The sequence below is a fragment of the Balaenoptera borealis genome (assembly GCF_965194805.1).
Source record: "Balaenoptera borealis genome assembly, chromosome: 11".
Lineage (NCBI taxonomy): Eukaryota > Metazoa > Chordata > Mammalia > Artiodactyla > Balaenopteridae > Balaenoptera > Balaenoptera borealis.
In genome coordinates, this window is record NC_138868.1 from 84,182,537 (window position 1) to 84,203,855 (window position 21,319).

At 36.2% G+C, this 21,319-nt stretch overlaps 1 protein-coding gene and 1 pseudogene across 3 annotated transcripts in view; one reads left to right on the plus strand and one right to left on the minus strand.

Moving 5' to 3' along the window:
• LOC309604934 (large ribosomal subunit protein uL30 pseudogene) overlaps nt 1-21,319 on the minus strand; it is a 527,607-nt pseudogene that overhangs the window by 113,717 nt on the left and 392,571 nt on the right. The gene's annotated exons all lie outside the window — the stretch shown is intronic.
• CWF19L2 (CWF19 like cell cycle control factor 2) overlaps nt 1-21,319 on the plus strand; it is a 186,716-nt gene that overhangs the window by 57,433 nt on the left and 107,964 nt on the right. For both annotated transcript variants that reach the window (XM_082339911.1, XM_082339912.1), the window contains exon 8: nt 10,626-11,281. In XM_082339911.1, coding sequence (XP_082196037.1) covers nt 10,626-11,281 — 656 coding nt within the window. The remainder of the gene's footprint in view (nt 1-10,625; nt 11,282-21,319) is intronic.

A 21,319-nucleotide genomic window follows, 5' to 3' on the forward strand; every position in this document is an offset into this window, starting at 1 on the left:
ATATTTTCTCCCATTCTGAGGGTTGTCTTTTGGTCTTGTTTATGGTTTCCTTTGCTGTGCAAAAGCTTTTAAGTTTCATTAGGTCCCATTTGTTTATTTGTGTTTTTATTTCCATTTCTCTAGGAGCTGGGTCAAAAAGGATCTTGCTGTGATTTATGTCATAGAGTGTTCTGCCTATGTTTTCCTCTAAGAGTTTGATAGTGTCTGGCCTTACACTTAGGTCTTTAATCCATTTTGAGTTTATCTTTGTGTATGGTGTCAGGGAGTGTTCTAATTTCATACTTTTACATGTACCTGTCCAATTTTCCCAGCACCACTTATTGAAGAGGCTGTCTTTTCTCCACTGTAAATGCTTGCCTCCTTTATCAAAGATAAGGTGACCATATGTGTGTGGGTTTATCTCTGGGCTTTCTATCCTGTTCCATTGATCTATATTTCTGTTTTTGTGCCAGTACCAAACTGTCTTGATTACTGTAGCTTTGTAATATAGTCTGAAGTCAAGGAGCCTGATTCCTCCAGCTCCATTTTTCGTTCTCAAGATTGCTTTGGCTGTTTCAATACAAATTGTGAAATTTTTTGTTCTAGTTCTGTGAAAAATGCCAGTGGTAGTTTGAGAGGGATTGCATTGAATCTGTAGATTGCTTTGCGTAGTAGAGTCATTCTCACAATGTTGATTCTTCCAATCCAAGAACATGGTATATCTCTCCATCTATTTGTATCATCTTTAATTTCTTTCATCAGTGTCTTATAATCTTCTGCATACTGGTCTTTTGTCTCCTTAGGTAGGTTTATTTCTAGATATTTTATTCTTTTTGTTACAATGGTAAACGGGAGTGTTTGCTTAATTTCACTTTCAGATTTTTCATCATTATTGTATAGGAATGCAAGAGATTTCTGTGCATTAATTTTCTATCCTGCTTCTTTACCAAATTCATTGATTAGCTCTAGTAGTTTTCTGGTAGCATCTTTAGGATTCTCTATGTATAGTATCATGTCATCTGCAAACAGTGACAGCTTTACTTCTTCTTTTCCGATTTGGATTCCTTTTATTTCTTTGTCTTCTCTGATTGCTGTGGCTAACACTTCCAAAACTATGTTGAATAATAGTGGTGAGAGTGAGCAACCTTGTCTTGTTCCTGATCTTAGTGGAAATGGTTTCAGTTTTTCACCATTAAGGACAATGTTGGCTGTGGGTTTGTCATATATGGCCTTTATTATGTTGAGGAAAGTTCCCTCTCTGCCTACTTTCTGCAGGGCTTTTATCATAAATGGGTGTTGAATTTTGTCGAAAGCTTTCTCTGCGTCTATTGAGATGATCATATGGTTTTTCTCCTTCAGTTTGTTAATATGATGTATCACGTTGATTGATTTGCGTATATTGAAGAATCCTTGCATTCCTGGGATAAACCCCACTTGATCATGCTGTATGATCCTTTTAATGTGCTGTTGGATTCTGTTTGTTAGTATTTTGTTGAGGATTTTTGCATCTATGTTCATCAGTGATATTGGCCTGTAGTTTTCGTTCTTTTGTGACATCTTTGTTTGGTTTTGGTATCAGGGTGATGGTGGCCTTGTAGAATGAGTTGGGGAGTGTTCCTCCCTCTGCAATATTTTGGAAGAGTTTGAGAAGGATAGGAGTTAGCTCTTCTCTAAATGTTTGATTGAATTAACCTGTGAAGCCATCTGGTCCTGGGCTTTTGTTTGTTGGAAGATTTTTAATCACAGTTTCAATTTCAGTGCTTGTGATTGGTCTGTTCATATTTTCTATTTCTTCCTGGTTCAGTCTCCGCAGGTTGTGCATTTCTAAGAATCTGTCCATTTCTTCCAGGTTGTCCATTTTATTGGCATAGAGTTGCTTGTAGTAATCTCTCATGATCGTTTGTATTTCTGCAGTGTCAGTGGTTACTTCTCCTTTTTCATTTCTAATTCTATTGATTTGAGTCTTCTTCCTTTTTCTCTTGATGAGTCTGGCTAATGGTTTATCAGTTTTGTTTATCTTCTCAAAGAACCAGCTTTTAGTTTTATTGATCTTTGCTACTGTCTCCTTCATTTCTTTTTCATTTATTTCTGACCTGATCTTTATGGTTTCTTTCCTTCTGCTAGCTTTGGGGTTTTTTTGCTCTTCTTTCTCTAATTGCTTTGGGTGCAAGGTTAGGTTGTTTATTCGAGATGTTTCCTGTTTCTTGAGGTAGGCTTGTATTGCTATAAACTTCCCTCTTAGCAAACTTCCCTCTGCTTTTGCTGCGTCCCATAGGTTTTGGGTCGTCGTGTCTCCATTGTCATTTGTTTCTAGGTATATTTTGATTTCCCCTTTGATTTCTTCAGTGATCACTTCGTTATTAAGTAGTGTATTGTGTAGCCTCCATGTGTTTGTATTTTTTACAGATCTTTTCCTGTAATTGATATCTAGTCTCATAGCGTTGTGGTCGGAAAAGATACTTGATACGATTTCAATTTTCTTAAATTTACTAAGGCTTGATTTGTGACCCAAGATATGATCTATCCTGGAGAATGTTCCATGAGCACTTGAGAAAAATGTATATTTTGTTGTTTTTGGGTGGAATGTCCTATAAATATCAATTAAGTCCATCTTGTTTAATGTATCATTTAAAGCTTGTGTTTCCTTATTTATTTTCATTTTGGATGATCTGTCCATTGGTGAACGTGGGGTGTTAAAGTCCCCTACTATGATTGCGTTACTGTCGATTTCCCCTTTTATGGCTGTTAGTGTTTGCCTTATGTATTGAGGTGCTCCTATGTTGGGTGCATAAATATTTACAATTGTTATACCTTCCTCTTGGATCGATCCCTTGATCATTATATAGTGTCCTTCTTTGTCTCTTGTAATAGTCTTTATTTTAAAGTCTGTTTTGTCTGATATGAGAATTGCTCCTCCAGCTTTCTTTTGATTTCCATTTGCATGGAATATCTTTTTCCATCCCTCACTTTCAGTCTGTATGTGTCTCTATGTCTGTGGTGGGTCTCTTGTAGACAGCATATATATGGGTCTTGTTTTTGTATCCATTCAGACAGTCTGTGTCTTCTGGTGGGAGCATTTAATCCATTTACATTTAAGGTAATTATCGATGTATGTTCCTATTCCCATTTTCTTAAATGTTTTGGGTTTGTTATTGTAGGTGTTTTCCTTGTCTTGTGTTTCTTGCCTAGAGAAGTTCCTTTAGCTTTTATTGTAAAGCTGGTTTGGTGGTGCTGAACTCCCTCAGCTTTTGCTTGTCTGTAAAGGTTTTAATTTCTCCATCAAATCTGAATGAGATCCTTGCTGGGTAGAGTAACCTTGGTTGTAGGTTTTTCTCCTTCATCACTTTAAGTATATCCTGCCACTCCCTTCTGGCTTGCAGAGTTTCTGCTGAAGGATCAGCTGTTAACCTTATGGGGATTCCCTTCTGTGTTATTTGTTGTTTTTCCCTTGCTGCTTTTAATATGTTTTCTTTATATTTCATTTTTGATATTTATATTAATATCTGTCTTGGCGTGTTTCTCCTTGGATTTATCCTGTATGGGACTCTCTGTGCTTCCAGGACTTGATTAACTATTTCCTTTCCCATGTTAGGGACATTTTCAATGATAATCTCTTCAAATATTTTCTCAGTTCTTTTCTTTTTCTCTTCTTCTGGGACCCCTATAATTCTAATTTTGGTGCGTTTAATGTTGTCCCAGAGGTCTCTGAGACTGTCCTCAGTTCCTTTCATTCTTTTTTCTTTATCCTGCTCTGCAGTAGTTATTTCCACCATTTTATCTTCCAGGTCACTTATCCGTTCTTCTGCCTCAGTTATTCTGCTATTGATCCCGTCTAGAGTATTTTTAATTTCATTTATTGTGTTTTTCATCATTGCTTGGTTCCTCTTCAGTTCTTCTACGTCCTTGTTAAATGTTTCTTGCATATTGTGTATTCTATTTCCAGATTTTGGATCTTCTTTCCTATCATGATTCTGAATTCTTTTTCATGTAGGCTACCTATTTCCTCTTCATTTGTTAGTTCTGGTGTGTTTTTACCTTGGTCCTTCATCTGCTGTGTGTTTTTCTGTCTTCTCATTTTGCTTATCTTACTGTGTTTGGGGTCTCCTTTTCACAGGCTTCAGGTTCGTAGTTCCCGTTGTTTTTGGTATGTGTCCCCAGTGGATAAGGTTGGTTCAGTGGGTTGTGTAGGCTTCCTGGTGGAGGGGACTAGTGCCTGTGTTCTGGTGGGTGAGGCTGGATCTTGTCTTTCTGGCGGGCACGTCCACGTCTGGTGGTGTGTTTTGGGGTGTCTGTGGCCTTATTATGATTTTAGGCAGCCTCTCTGCTAATGGATGGGGCTGTGTTCCTGTCTTGCTAGTTGTTTGGCATAGGGTTTCCAGCACTGTAGCTTGCTGGTCGTTGAGTGAAGCTGGGTCTTGATGTTGAGATGGAGATCTCTGAGAGATTTTCTCCGTTTGATATTACGTGGAGCTGGGATGTGTCTTGTGGACCAGTGTCCTGAAGTTGGCTCTCCCACCTCAGAGGCACAGCCCTGATGCCTGGCTGGAGCACCAAGAGCCTTTCGTCCACACGGCTCAGAATAAAAGGGAGAAAAAATAGAAAGAAAGAAAGAGAATAAAATGAAATAAAATAAAATAAAATAAAGCTATTATAATAAAAATAAGAAAAAAAATTAGTAAGAAAAAATTTATTAGGAAGAAAAATTTTTTTTAATTTTTAAAAATAAGTTCATTAATTTTGTATAATAAAAAATAAAAAAATTAAGAAAAAAATTTATTAAGATAAAAGTTTTAATTTTTTTAAAATATAAAATATGAAAAAACTTATTAAGAGAAAAAATTTTTTTAATTTTTAAAAATAAAAAATAAGGAAAAAATTAAGAAAACATTTATTAAGAAACAGAAATTTTTAAGTTAAAAAAAACAAAATAAACAAAAAAAACAGACGGACCGAACCTTAGGACAAATGGTGAAAGCAAAGCTATACAGACAAAATCTCACCCAGAAGCATACACATACACACTCAGAAAAAAAGGAAAAGGGGAAAAATTAATATATCCTGCTCCCAAAGTCCACCTTTTGAGTTTGGGATGATTCGTTGTCTATTCAGGTATTCAACAGATGCAGGCACATCAAGTTGTTTGTGGAGCTTTAATCCGCTGCTTCTGAGGCTGCTGGGAGAGATTTCCCTTCCTCTTCTTTGTTCGCACAGGCCCCGGGGTTCAGCTTTGGATTTGGACCCGCCTCTGCATGTAGGTCACCTGAGGTCGTCTGTTCCCTGCCCAGACAGAATGGGGTTAAAGGAGCAGCTGCTTTGTGGGCTCTGGCTCACGCAGGCGGGGGGGAAGGAAGGGTATGGATGCTGGGCGAGCCTGCGGCGGCAGAGGCCAGCGTGACGTTGCAGCAGCCCGAGGCATGCTGTGCGTTCTCCCGGGGAAGTTGTCCCCGCATCATGGGAACCTGGCCGTGGCGGGCTGCACCGGCTCCCGGGAGGGGCTGTGTGGAGAGTGACCTGTGCTCACGCACAGGCTTTTTGGTGGCGGTAGCGGCAGCCTTAGCGTCTCATGCCCGTCTCTGGGGTCTGCATTGATAGCCGTGGCTCGCGCCCATCTCTGGAGTTCGTTTAGGCAGCGCTCTGAATCCCCTCTCCTTGCGCGCCGTAAAACAAAGTGTCAAGAAAAAGTCTCGTAAAACAAAGTGGCAAGAAAAAGTCTCTTGCCTCTTCGGCAGCTGCAGACTTTTTCCTGGACTCCCTCCCGCCTAGGTGTGGTGCGCTAACGCCTTCAGGCTGTGTTCACGCCACCAACCCCAGTCCTCTCCCTGCGATCTGACTGAAGCCCTAGCCTCAGCTCCCAGCCCCGCCCGCCCCAGCAGGTGAGCAGACAAGCCTCTCGGGCTGGTGAGTGCTGTTCGGCACTGATCCTCCATGTGGGAATCTCTCCGCTTTGCCCTCCACACCCCTGTGGCTGCGCTCTCCTCCGTGGCTCCGAAGCTTCCCCCTCTGCCACCCACAGTCTCTGCCCGTGAAGGGGCTTCCTAGAGTGTGGAAACCTTTCCTCCTTCACAGCTCACTCCCACTGGTGCAGGTCCTGTCCCTATTCTTTTGTCTCTGTATTTTCTTTTTTCTTTTGCCCTACCCAAGTACATGGGGAGTTTCTTGCCTTTTGGGAGGTCTGATGTCTTCTGCCAGCGTTCAGTGGGTGTTCTATAGGAGCAGTTCCACGTGTAGATGTAATTCTAATGTATCTGTGGGAAGGAAGATGATCTCCGCGTCTTACTCTTCCGCCATCTTGCCCCCCTCCTCTGGTATGTTTATTTAAGACCGTTTAATAAGTCTGTTCACATTTCTTCCTGTTAGTTTCATGTTTATTTTTTTACTTTGTTTACATTTGCTATGAATATATTTTAAATATTTTTACCTAACAAAACCTATCAGGTTTTTCTTTTATAGCTTAATGTTCTTGGTATAATTCATTGACAGGCCTTCTCCACCCCCAAGATCATAAAAATGCACTCCTATATTTCTTTTGAGAACTTGTTCAGTTTTATTTTTATGGATAGCTTTGATAGTTTTGAAATACATATTTGTGTATAGTTTAAAATAAGCATTTAACTTTCTTTAAGTCTTTAGTCATTTATAATATATTGAATGAATTATTTTTTCCCACTAATTAGAAATGACACATTTATTATATATTACATCATTTTTTATAAAATCAGTCTATTTCTTTACTCTGAAATTATTTTATTGATTTTTTTGTTTCCTGGAATTAGTATCATACTATTTTAATTACTGTGGTTTTCAGTAACTCATTCAGATAGCAAATAATTAGTGAACACTATGTGACAGGGTAAGTCTTCTTTTATTAGTCACTAAAAAGTAACTTTATATTCTTATGTGTGCTTTTATTTGTTGTTAAATTTAGAATCAATTTTGTTAAGTTCAAGCTCAAAAGAAACAGTTTTCCAAAATACATTATAAATTTACAACTCATTTTGGAATTTTGATTTAAATTTAATTAAGTGTGTAGATAAATCACGGACAATTAATATCTTTGTAATGTTAAGTAATCTCATCCTAAAATACTGGTTATTTCTCAATTCAAAATTTTAAAATATTTTTATTGGAGTAGAGTTGTTTTACAATGTTGCATTAGTTTCTACTGTACAGCAAAGTGAATCAGCTATACCTGTAAATATAACCCCTCTTTTTCGGATTTCTTTCCCATTGAGGTCACCACAGTCAATTCAAGTTTTTATTTATGCTCTTCAATACATTTCTCCATTCAGTTGTTATGCATGTATCCGTAAGATATTTTTATTTTTTTCAGTTGTATGCTGAATCTTTGTTCTCTTATGTTTTCTGAGTTGCCTGGTGCTAGTCTGCCCATTTATTTAAACTCTTGTCATTATATCTATAGTGGGTTTTTTTTTTAATTGGGTTATATGGGAAAATAGTTATATGTAAATGGTGATTACTTTTGCTTTTGCTACTCAGTATTACAATATTTAAACTTTCTTGTATTCTTGAAGTAGAATTTCAGAACTTTGATTAATAACACTTTTCTTTCTGTGTTTAAGTGATAACTTCTTGCATTGAAGATGAAGATTGTCATCTTTAGAAAGTATCTTTGCATTCAAAGTTTATGCAAAAGTTTTTTTGTTAATTTGCTTTTGCTTTTAAATTAGGAATGGGTATCTAATTTTTATGAAATAACTTTTTTGGTATCCTTTGAGATACTGTGATTTTTTTTTTTCTTCCGTTAATGAGGTGAATTGCCTGAATACATTTCGTAACATTGGACCATTCTTGCATTCTTTGACTCCTATTTGATTATGGCATTTCCTTTAATATACCACTACATTAAATTTGTTAATATTTTATTTTGAAAATATATCTTTATTTATACATAACATGGCCTTTAGTTTTCTTTTTATGTTTTTTTAGGGGTTATTATGAGTTTATGTTTTGAATTGTGAACTTTTATATAATTTTTTTTTAAACCTTTGTTTTTTAGATTTTTTTTGATGTGGACCATTTTTAAAGTCTTTATTGAATTTGTTACTGTATTGCTTCTGTTTTATGTTTTGGTTTTTTGGCCGTGAGGCATGTGGGATCCTAGCTCCCCAACCAGGGATTGAGCCCTCACCCCTTGCATTGGAAGGTGAAGTCTTAACCACTGGACCACCAGGAAAGTCCCTTATGTAATTTCTTAATGCTCTAGAACAGTTAAGAATCACAGAGTGAGGCATTTTGACATAGTAGTTAAAAACATTGGCTTTGTAGTCAAATAGTCCTGAATTTCAATACAGTGTTTGTTACTCTTGCTATGTGACCTTAGCTTCATTTTTATTTTTCATTTTAAAAACACGGCTGTTAGTATCAGTATAATAGAATTGTTGTGAACATTAATAATAATTTGAATGCTTTTCATCTTCCAGGTACTGTTAAAATATTTCATGTATAATTAAACTTATTTAATACCCATAATTGTACTATTATTCTTGTTTGGTAAATGAGGAAACTGAGGCAGACAGAGTTTAAATAACCAAGATTATGTAGCTCATGAGTAAATTTGAACCTAGGCATTGTTTGTAGAGCCCACTTAAATGATACAAAAGGTGTAGTAAAATAAGCATTGGATAAATTGTGGTAACTGCTGTTTTTGTTTTTATTATTACCATATTTGATTTAATCTAAGAAGCCAGTAATTGTAGATATATCATCAATTTTTGTATCACCAAGAAAAAAAAAATTTGCCTATGAGGCAATGCTTAAATTATGAAAATATTCCCCCCCACTGCCATCAGTTTCACTCTATTGATGTTGTCATTAAATTTAAGAAACATGTTAAACCTGAATTTTGAAAAAATGAAATATAATGGATTATCTCTGCCTAGACTAAGATGATAACTTTCCATCTCAACTCTCATATTTTATTGAAATAATTTGAAATTTTAATTACACTTTACTATAAATTTAAAAAATATGCATGTTATTCTTGACAGTTATATTCTTCACTACTACAAGAACAGTTACTTAGACTTAACCATTGCATTTGCCATTTGGTTTATAGCATGCACTCCTTTTTTCAGAGATCTTTGCCCTAATTAATTTATGGTTTGGCTTAATGATCCTGAGTAATTTCCCCCCCAGAATTAGTAAGTGATTTACTTTTTGATTCCTTTCATTTTGGAAAATGACTTTCTTTTGTCCATGTCAAGGAAAGATAATTTGACTGAGTTGAATTCTGTATATAGAATTATTGCCTTATAATTTTTTATAAAAATTTGATCTTTATTCCACTATCTTCTGTCATTTAGTATTGTAAGCGAATAGTTGATAACAGTCTGACTTTCTTTCCTTTGTAGGCAATGTGTTATTTACCTAACTCGCATTTGTTTACATGCTCACACTCCCTTCTCCCCTGATCCAATCTTTGTGAAGAATTTTTTTTCTGAATGAATTTTGAGACTCAGGAATTAGGATCTTTTATGTATAAGTCTTTGTATGCTTCACTTTCTCCCCTCCCCTAAGGCTGTTCGGTGAGCCCTTTGGATCTAGAAACTTAGATGAGGAAATTTTCTCTCTCTTTTTTTTGTTAATGCTCCTATTATGTTTCCTTTTTCTTTTTGCAAGTACTAGTATATGCATATTAGATTCTGTAGAATTAATTGTCCATGTGTCTTTTCTCTATAACTTACATCAATTTACCATTTTTTCCTAAGTATAGCGAATTCTCAGGCTAGTGTTGAATTCACAAATTTGGATTCAACACTTTCTATTCTTCTACTCACTACATGCATATTTTTGAACATAGTTTAATTATAAGTCTTTATTATTCTTGAACTGCTCTTTTTTTATGAGAATCTATTTTGTTTTAGCATTGTAGTAACATCTTGACTCTCACTGACCGTAGGAATTAATTTTTAAAAAATTACGTTTTTATTGTTTTCTGAATTACATTTTGTTTTAGTGCTGGTCATTTGGTCAAAGGGCTCCTTTTGAGCTCCCAGGATTTTTTCATTATTTGGTAATTTTTCATTGGTTATTCATATTTTTTTTTAAGTATTCATTTTATGGTAGTGTGTTTCCTTGCTAGGGCTGCCATAACACAGCTCCACAGGCTGGGTGGCTTAAACAACAGAAATTTATTTTCTTACAGCTCAGGAGAATGGAAGTCCAAGATCAAGATGTTAGAGGGTTTGGTTTCTTCTGAGGCTTCTCTTCTTGATTCATAAATGACTGCCTTCTTGCTCTGTCCTCACATGATCTTTTATCTGTGTGTGCACATTCCTCATGTCTCTTTGTGTGTCCAAATTTCTTCTTCTTACAAGGACATCAGTCACACTGGATTAGGGCCTAACCCAATGACCTCATTTTAACATAATCACCTCTTTAAAGATCCTGTCTACAAATGTGGTCATATTTGGTGGTACTAGGGGTTAGGGGTTCAACATATAAATTTGGGGGGGACATATTTCAGGCCATGTCAAGTAGGATGATTGTATGCGTCTTTTATTACCCTTTGTTGAGTTTTTCTTTCGTTGTGCTACATGACAATGTATCGTGACACAGTGGCATGTGGGGTACAAGTCATTGAGCCATTTTTAATTTTAAATATCTTAATTTTTCCTTCTTTCTAGTCAATGGAAATCTTCCAGTTGAAATTAAAAGAAGCTGAGAAAACTGCGTTTATGAAAGAAGACTGTAGACGAGAACGGTGGAGGAAACCAGCATACTCAAATAGAGCACAAAGTAGTCAGGAAAGTAGAAAATCAGACTTAGTAAAATATAATAAAAGTTCAAGAGAAAGATATAATACAACAGATATTGCAAAGAATATCAATAAAGATAAGTTTAGTGGTGATGAAAAAGATAGTAGATCTGGGTCTTTAGAAGCATGTAGAAAAGAATCCAGTCCAAAACAAAATCAAGAGTTTTCTTCTCATATAAATTTGAGACCTAAATTCTTAAGACCCTCTGATGAACTGTCATTTCATAGCAAGAACAGAAATTTTGAACCATCTAGTTCATCTTCAGCACTGGTCTCTCAGGGTTCTGTACATTGTGGTTTTCGAAAATCCACAGAGAACAGTGAAGAAAGTTTATCATGGTGGAGTCGATCTGATGGGAGAGAAGGAGACAGGAAACATTCAAATCGAAAACCATTAGAAACCAGTCACAGTGTTGACCGTGGACAAGTTTCAGAAGACGTGAGAGAAAAATCACAGGGTGAAAGCTTGAGAGAGAACTCTCTGAAAAAAGAACACCTACAGGATACAAAGTCTTCGCTTGCTGGGTATTTTTTCATTTGTTTTTTAAACTGATAAATGAATATTAAGGTCCAGAGGATTCAGGGAACTGAACTGTATTTTTAGAGCATCAGTTACTAATTAGATATGAGTTATGATTTTCTATTTCTTAAATTCGATGGAAGAGATAGGATATGCACTTTTAACAATTCAGTAGTTCCATTTTGTGGATTGTATTTCATTTCACAACATATTTAACAAAAAGAGCTGGAAGATGAATTCAGTAGCTATGTATTTCCTCAAAATTTATTGCTTTTTTGCAATCTAAAAAACTAAATGAGTTTAGTAATTCTTTTAAATGGATATGCTACAAGAAATATTTTGGTAGATTTTGTTAGTACTGCCACATTACTTCCAAAGGAAATTGCTGCATTTTAAAGTATAATCATAATTGTAAATATTGCATGCCTACTGGAGGTCTGGGAGACTGAAGGAAAATATGCTGCCATAGCCCAAATATAAAGTGAAAAAGCTATGTGAAAGATCCTGCAGAGGGAAGCATGAATTTTGGTGGTGGTTTTGCAGATAAAGAAATCCACTTTGATAGTTGACAGGTTTTAAAGCTAATGTTAGAGTTTTTTTTTTTTTGTAATACACACATCTTTTAAAAAAAAATTATTTAGGCTGCGCTGGGTCTTAGTTGTGACATGCGGGATCTTTAGTTGCGGCATAAGGGCTCCTTAGTTGCGACATGCATGCAGGATCTAGTTCCCTGACCAGGGATCGCACCCAGACCCCCTGCAGTGGGAGCACAGAGTCTTACCCACTGGACCACCAGGGAAGTCCCCTAATGTTAGACTTCTGAAAGCAAAATATAGATAGGATAGTGGTTGTACCCATAATGATTAGAAAAATAGGCAGCACTTATTGGTTTTATTATTCTTGTACCTGTAGCACTTATATATAGGGCTGAGTCAGTCGATCAGGAAACCCAGGTTGAATGGGATCAAACCTAGGAAAACTTGATTTATCCATAGGGCTGGCACTATTTGAAATAGCCATAAATAGAAAATGAGTATCCAAAGGATAATAACTAACTTATACTTGAATGATCATTAAAATACGTTTTAAAATACCACCAAATGAATGGGACACTGAAGGAAGAGGTTTTAGGAAATAATAGAATTCATTGGTGGCAGTAGTAGGTATAAGCATTGTGTTTTGGGGTCATGAGTCTGGTAAATCACTTTTGTTAGTGACTCCATCTGAAGCTGTGGATTATAGAGCACAGTGTGTAGCTTTCAGTAGGAGGGAGACAGGGAAGCTGGGAAAATCTGGACTGAATGATGGGAGGCCCAGTCACATGGGCTCTGGTTCACGTCAGGGCTTTGTTCCCAGGAAACGAAAGGAGAAATCCAGTTGTATTGACTGGATAAACATGGTAGGGATTAGAGAATGTCTAAGGCTGTATACATATATAATTGTCCAGGCTTCACTCCAGGTACTGTGGAAGGTAGACTATTTCCAGTCACCAGTTGCTAGTGGGATGAGGCTCTTATTTCCTGATATCATTAGGGTTGGCTTAACATTTGGGTGATCTGTAGGTGTTTACTTCTGTGACTGCAGCTAAGCAGAATATGTAAGCAAGCTTACATTGTTAGTATTCCTTCTGGTTCTATAATTGCTTCATGTTTATATGTTGTAAACTTCTGATAGATATACTGTAATACAGGAACTCATTAAAAGCTTTATGTTTTGGTCTGAAGACAGTATTCTTTGTTAGCTGTGTTAATTTTGATGTTAGAGATGTTTTGAGGCTTTCCATGAATTCCATGATTGGCTGGAGAGGGAAAGGACAGTCTAGGAATATTCCACATATATGTAAAACAAAAAAGAATTCCTGAGCATGTAGAGTGGTATAAAGTGAGAAACCAAGAGTGGGACCTTGAAGAATGCCTGTTTTCAGGGAATGGAAAGATTCAGTGAAGGATTGTTAGAAGCTGTTAATTTGTCTGAACATTATCCTGGGTATACGTTGAATTCTTTATAAAATGCCAGAATTTTAGGGAGCTTTAGAACCAATGAATTTTAGAACTAGAAAAAAAATCATAGAACTGATTTTAGAACTAGAAGAAATTATAGACTGACCTGGGCATTTTCCAGATGCAGAGACTGAGATGGTGACTTGCACAGTGCGATGTAACTGGGGTTGCCAGATTTAGCAAATAAAAATGTTTGGACATACTTAAACTAAAAAAAAAAAAAATTATTTTTTACCTGAAATTCAAATTTAACTGGGTGTCATGTGTTTTATTTGGCAACTGTACATAGCACTTGGCCATTTCTTGAGTCTGTGACCTTTTTACAAGAGATAACATAATTATAATCATCTCTGGGTATCCACCAGGGGATTGGTTCCAGGACCCCAGCAGATACCCAAATCTGGGGATGCTCAAGTACGTTATATAAAAAGGTGTAGTAGTATTTTTATATGTAACCTACGCACATTCTCCCATATTCATTCTTCCTTCCTTCCTTCCTTACTTCCTTCCTTCTTTCCTTCTTTCCTTCCTTTCCTTCTTTCCTCCCTCCCTCCCTCCCTTCTTTCTTTCTTTCTATTTTTTTGATTTGGACCATTTTTAAAGTCTTTATTGAATTTGTTACAATATTGCTTCTGTTTTTTTTTTTTTTTTTTTTATAAATTTATTTATTTATTTTTGGCTGTGTTGGGTCTTCGTTGCTGCGCACGGGCTTTCTCTAGTTGCGGCAAGCGGGGTCTACTCTTCGTTGTGGTGCGCGGGCTTCTCATTGTGGTGGCTTCTCTTGTTACGGACCATGGGCTTTAGGCGCGTGGGCTTCAGTGGTTGTGGCACATGGGCTCAGCAGTTGTGGCTCGCGGGCTCTAGAGCGCAGGCTCAGTAGTTGTGGCACATAGGCTTAGTTGCTCCATGGCGTGTGGCATCTTCCCAGACCAGGGCTCAAACCCGTGTCTCCTGCATTGGCAGGCGGATTCTTAACCACTGCGCCACCAGGGAAGCCCTGCTTCTGTTTTATATTTTTGGTTTTTTGGCTGCGAGGCCTGTGGGATCTTAGCTCCCTGACCAGGGATTGAACCCAAACCCCCTGCACTGGAAGGCGAGGTCCTAACCACTGGACCGCCAGGGAAGTCCCCTCTCTCATATACTTTAAATCATCTATAGATTACTTATAATACCCAGTACAATGTAAATAGTTGTATATACAGTGTAAATGCTATGTAAATAGTTGCCAACTCTCGGCAAATTTAAGTTTTGTTTTTTGGAACTTTTTTAAAGTTTTTTTCTAAGTATTTTCAATTCCTGGTTGGTTGAATCTAAGGATGGGGATCCCATGGATACTGAAGGGCTGACTGCCATTTTATATAAGGGACTTGAACATCTGTAGATTTTGGTATCTGCATTGGGTCCTGGAATATACCAATAGATAACTGTACTATTCTGAATCTTATTTTTTCCAATCAGTATTATCTTAAAGACCTTTTCACACTAGCCCATATGTATGTGCTTTTTTTCATTTTGAAGTCTCTGATATTATGTTGTAAAGCTTAGAGATAAGCTAGTATTTCTCATCAGTTTCCTATTGATGGACTTTAAGGTAATTTCTAGTTTGTTGCTCTAAATAATACTGCAGTGAATAGTTTTGTATGTGTATTTTTGCATGCTACTTAAATATAGCTATAAAATAAATTCCAAGGAGTGGAATTATATTTATATATTTTGTTTTACTAACCAATTTACACTCTTACCAGTCATGTATGAGAATGACTTTTCCTTGCTGATAGTATTATTGAGGTTTTTAATCTTTGCCATAGATATATAGTTGAGGAACAGAAGCTTTCTTTGGTTTGCATTTATGTAAGTATGGGTGAAGTTTGGCATATTTTTATAAATGTTGTTAGTTTTAGTTTTATTTTATTAACCAGTCATATATTTTACCTAGTTCTTGAGGTTTTTTTTTTTTTTTTGTGAGCACTTCTATAGTTGTCATGTGATATATATAATTTTTCATCATCTTTAGATTTCCTCTTTGTGTGTTTTTACTTTTCTTTTTTCATCTATTTTTTCATTCATTCTTATTGTGATCTGATTTATCATTCTTTTCCTTTGTGCTTTTTAGGCCCTTAAGTAGCTGGAAGACATCCTCTAATAGTGGCCCATGTGATTAAGAATTTTAAGCTTTTTATTCTTAGAAACAAAATGTGTTTGTATATAATTTTGCTTTATTGGAAAATATATTAGCTATATATATTCAAGAGTTTGAAACCTAGGAGAGTATGTAATATGAACAAAAACTAATGTGATGTCCTTAATTTAGATTTTATCTAAGTTGATACCAGGAACTAACTCATTTTATATAATATAAAATATTATATAAGGTTAAAAAGGTTAAAAACCTTGGCAGAGTTTGCTATGATAGCCTAGGAGGACAAGAGAAGGATACCAGGTTCTGAAGGGTTTGAGTTTAGTAATGAGATCCTTAGGGAAGAAAGTTTGAGAACAAGTGGTAAGAAAAGAAGAATTAAAGGGACAAGATCTTTGAATACTGTCAGCAGGCAAAGAATAATTGCAATATACTCAAGGTTTCTGAAATGTCATTGAGCTGGAGCTTTTTAAATTATTTTTTCCTCAAAAGTTTTCAGCCAGAGTTTGTGTTGTGTGTGTGTGTCTGTGTTGCGTGTGTGTTGTAAAGAGAGTCTGTTTTAGTGGGAAAATTGGATTTGCTTTTTAGAAAATAATTGTGAAGAGGGCTTTTGAAATATAGCAGTAATCCAGGAAAATGAGAAGAGCTTGTACATTTTTATTTTTATAGGATAATTGCAGATGTCATGGTGATGTTTCTTTCAGAGCATCTGCTCGTCATTATAAATGCTTAGAGTCTTCCATTATAAATGGAAGAGTCTGTGCTGTTTGTTGCAGAGCAGTGTCTTTGCTATGGTATTAACAATAATGTGTTCTTCAGTCATTGATGCCCAAGAACTTTAATTTTAATGTCTTTATTTGATACCTATTACTGTTCTATCAATATTAAGTGTGTTGACGTATCTATTAATACTGAAAATATCAGAGATGTTCACAATTCTTCTGTATCATCTCATTTATCCTGATCTACGTTCCATATACTAATAAACAATTCCTATTAGAAAATACACCCCCCCCCAAGCCCGGTCAAAACAAAACAAAAAAAGATGTGTGGAGTATAAATTTCATGACCATGAAAATTGCCTCTTTAAAGGTCTCTTGAGATTACAGTTATCTTCTTGAAACTTGTGAGCTTTGGTTGGACGTCAGCATACCATCTTTTTTTTTTTTAAACATCTTTATTGAAGTATAGTTGCTTCACAATGGTGTGTTAGTTTCTGCTTTATAACAAAGTGAATCAGCTACACATATACACACGTTCCCATATCTCCTCCCTCCCGCATCTCCCTCCCTCCCACCCTCCCCATCCCACACCCCCAGGCAGTCACAAAGCACCGAGCTGATCTCCCTGTGCTATGTGGCTGCTTCCCACTAGCTATCTATTTTACATTTGGTAGTGTATGTCCATGACACTCTCTCACCCTGTCACATCTCGCCCCTCCCCCTCCTCCTATCCTCAAGTCCATTCTTCAGTAGGTCTGTGTCTTTATTCCCATCTTGCCACTAGGTTCTTCATGACCTTTTTTTTTTTTTTTTTCCTTAGATTCCATATATATGTGTTAGCATACTGTATTTGTTTTTCTCTTTCTGACTTACTTCACTCTGTATGACAAACTCTAACTTCATCCACCTCATTACAAATACCTCCATTTCATTTCTTTTTATGGCTGAGTAATATTCCATTGTATATATGTGCCACATCTTCTTTATCCATTCATCCGATGATGGACACTTAGGTTGCTTCCATGTCCTGGCTATTGTAAATAGAGCTGCAATGAACATTTTGGTACATGACTCTTTTTGAATTATGGTTTTCTCAGGGTATATGCCCAGTAGTGGGATTGCTGGGTCGTATGGTAGTTCTCTTTTTAGTTTTTTAAGGAACCTCCATACAGTTCTCCATAGTGGCTGTATCAATTTACATTCCCACCAACAGTGCAAGAGGGTTCCCTTTTCTCTTCACCCTCTCCAGCATTTATTGTTTCTAGATTTTTTGATGATGGCCATTCTGACGGGTGTGAGATGATACCTCACTGTAGTTTTGATTTGCATTTCTCTAATGATTAAGGATGTTGAGCATTCTTTCATGTGTCTGTTGACCATCTGTATATCTTCTTTGGAGAAATGTCTATTTAGGTCTTCTGCCCATTTTTGGATTGGGTTGTTTGTTTTTTTGTTATTGAGCTGCATGAGCTGCTTGTAAATCTTGGAGATTAATCCTTTGTCAGTTGCTTCATTTGCAAATATTTTCTCCCATTCTGAGGGTTATCTTTTCGTCTTGTTTATAGTTTCCTTTGCTGTGCAAAAGCTTTTAAGTTTCATTAGGTCCCATTTGTTTATTTGTGTTTTTATTTCCATTTCTCTAGGAGCTGGGTCAAAAAGGATCTTGCTGTGATGTATGTCATAGAGTGTTCTGCCTATGTTTTCCTCTAAGAGTTTGATAGTGTCTGGCTTTACACTTAGGTCTTTAATCCATTTTGAGTTTATTTTTGTGTATGGTGTCAGGGAGTGTTCTAATTTCATACTTTTACATGTACCTGTCCAATTTTCCAAGCACCACTTATTGAAGAGGCTGTCTTTTCTCCACTGTATATGCTTGCCTCCTTTATCAAAGATAAGGTGACCATATGTGTGTGGGTTTATCTCTGGGCTTTCTATCCTGTTCCATTGATCTATATTTCTGTTTTTGTGCCAGTACCAAACTGTCTTGATTACTGTAGCTTTGTAATATAGTCTGAAGTCAGAGAGCCTGATTCCTCCAGCTCCATTTTTCGTTCTCAAGATTGCTTTGGCTATTCGGGGTCTTTTGTGTCTCCATACAAATTGTGAAATTTTTTGTTCTAGTTCTGTGAAAAATGGCCAGTGGTAGTTTGATAGGGATTGCATTGAATCTGTAGATTGCTTTGGGTAGTAGAGTCATTTTCACAATGTTGATTCTTCCAATCCAAGAACATGGTACATCTCTCCATCTATTTGTATCATCTTTAATTTCTTTCATCAGTGTCCTATAATTTTCTGCATACAGGTCTTTTGTCTCCTTAGGTAGGTTTATTCCTAGATATTTTATTCTTTTTGTTGCAATGGTAAACAGGAGTGTTTTCTTAATTTCACTTTCAGATTTTTCATTATTAGTATATAGGAATGCAAGAGATTTCTGTGCATTAATTTTGTATCCTGCTACTTTACCAAATTCATTGATTAGCTCTAGTAGTTTTCTGGTGGCAGTTTTAGGATTCTCTATATATAGTATCATGTCATCTGCAAACAGTGACAGCTTTACTTCTTCTTTTCCAATTTGGATTCCTTTTATTTCTTTGTCTTCTCTGATTGCTGTGGCTAACACTTCCAAAACTATGTTGAATAATAGTGGTGAGAGTGGGCAACCTTGTCTTGTTCCTGATCTTAGTGGAAATGGTTTCAGTTTTTCACCATTGAGGACAATGTTGGCTGTGGGTTTGTCATATATGGCCTTTATTATGTTGAGGAAAGTTCCCTCTATGTCTACTTTCTGTAGGGCTTTTATCATAAATGGGTGTTGAATTTTGTTGAAAGCTTTCTCTGCATCTATTGAGATGATCATATGGTTTTTCTCCTTCAATTTGTTAATATGAGGTATCACGTTGATTGATTTGCATATATTGAAGAATCCTTGCATTCCTGGAATAAACCCCACTTGATCATGGTGTATAATCCTTTTAATATGCTTTTGGATTCTGTTTGCTAGTATTTTGTTGAGGATTTTTGCATCTATGTTCATCAGTGATATTGGCCTGTAGTTTTCTTTCTTTGTGACATCTTTGTCTGGTTTTGGTATCAGGGTGATGGTGGCCTCGAAGAATGAGTTGGGGAGTGTTCCTCCCTCTGCAATATTTTGGAAGAGTTTGAGAAGGATAGGTGTTAGCTCTTCTCTAAATGTTTGATAGAATGCGCCTGTGAAGCTATCTGGTCCTGGGCTTTTGTTTGTTGGAAGATTTTTAATCACAGTTTCAATTTCAGTGCTTGTGATTGGTCTGTTCATATTTTCTATTTCTTCCTGGTTCAGTCTCGGTAGGTTGTGCATTTCTAAGAATCTGTCCATTTCTCCCAGGTTGTCCATTTTATTGGCATAGAGTTGCTTGTAGTAATCTCTCATGATCGTTTGTATTTCTGCAGTGTCAGTGGTTACTTCTCCTTTTTCATTTCTAATTCTATTGATTTGAGTCTTCTTCCTTTTTCTCTTGATGAGTCTGGCTAATGGTTTATCAATTTTGTTTAACTTCTCGAAGAACTAGCTTTTAGTTTCATTGATTTTTGCTATTGTTTCCTTCATTTCTTTTTCATTTATTTCTGATGTGATCTTTATGATTTCTTTCCTTCTGCTAGCTTTAGGGTTTTTTTGCTCTTCTTTCTCTAATTGCTTTAGGTGCAAGGTTAGGTTGTTTATTCGAGATGTTTCCTGTTTCTTGAGGTAGGCTTGTATTGCTATAAACTTCCCTCTTAGCACTGCTTTTGCTGCATCCCATAGGTTTTGGGTCGTCGTGTCTCCATTGTCATTTGTTTCTAGGTATTTTTTGATTTCCCCTTTGATTTCTTCAGTGATCACTTCGTTATTAAGTAGTGTATTGTGTAGCCTCCATGTGTTGGTATTTTTTACAGATCTTTTCCTGTAATTGATATCTAGTCTCATAGCATTGTGGTCAGAAAAGATACTTGATATGATTTCAACTTTCTTAAATTTACCAAGGCTTGATTTGTGACCCAAGATATGATCTATCCTGGAGAATGTTCCATGAGCACTTGAGAAAAATGTGTATTCTGTTGTTTTTGGGTGGAATGTCCTATAAATATCAATTAAGTCCATCTTGTTTAATGTATCATTTAAAGCTTGTGTTTCCTTATTTATTTTCATTTTGAATGATCTGTCCATTGGTGAAAGTGGGGTGTTAAAGTCCCCTACTATGATTGTGTTACTGTCGATTTCCCCTTTTATGGCTGTTAGTATTTGCCTTATGTATTGAGGTGCTCCTATGTTGGGTGCATAAATATTTACAATTGTTATACCTTCCTCTTGGATCGATCCCTTGATCATTATATAGTGTCCTTCTTTGTCTCTTGTAATAGTCTTTATTTTAAAGTCTATTTTGTCTGATATGAGAATTGCTACTCCAGCTTTCTTTTGATTTCCATTTGCATGGAATATCTTTTTCCATCCCCTCACTTTCAGTCTGTATGTGTCTCTGGGTCTGAAGTGGGTCTCTTGTAGACAGCATATGTATGAGTCTTGCTTTTGTATCCATTCAGCCAATCTGTGTCTTTTGGTGGGAGCATTTAATCCATTTATATTTAAGGTAATTATCGATATGTATATTCCTATTCCCTTTTTGTTAAATATTTTGTGTTTGTTATTGTAGGTGTTTTCCTTCTCTTGTGTCTCTTGCCTAGAGAAGTTCCTTTAGACTTTGTTGTAAAGCTGGTTTGGTGGTGCTGAACTGTCTCAGCTTTTGCTTGTCTGTAAAGGTTTTAATTTCTCCGTCAAATCTGAATGAGATCCTTGCTGGGTAGAGTAACCTTGGTTGTAGGTTTTTCTCCTTCATCACTTTAAGTTTATCCTGCCACTCCCTGTTGGCTTGCAGAGTTTCTGCTGAAAGATCAGCTGTTAACCTTATGGGGATTCCTTTGTGTATTATTTATTGTTTTTCCCTTGCTGCTTTTAATATGTTTTCTTTATATTTAATTTTTGATAGTTTTATTAATATGTGTCTTGGCGTGTTTCTCCTTGGATTTATCCTGTATGGGACTCTCTGTGCTTCCAGGACTTGATTAATTATTTCCTTTCCCATATTAGGAAATTTTCAACTATAATCTCTTCAAATATTTTCTCAGTCCCTTTCTTTTTCTTTTCTTCTTCTGGCACCCCTATAATTTGAA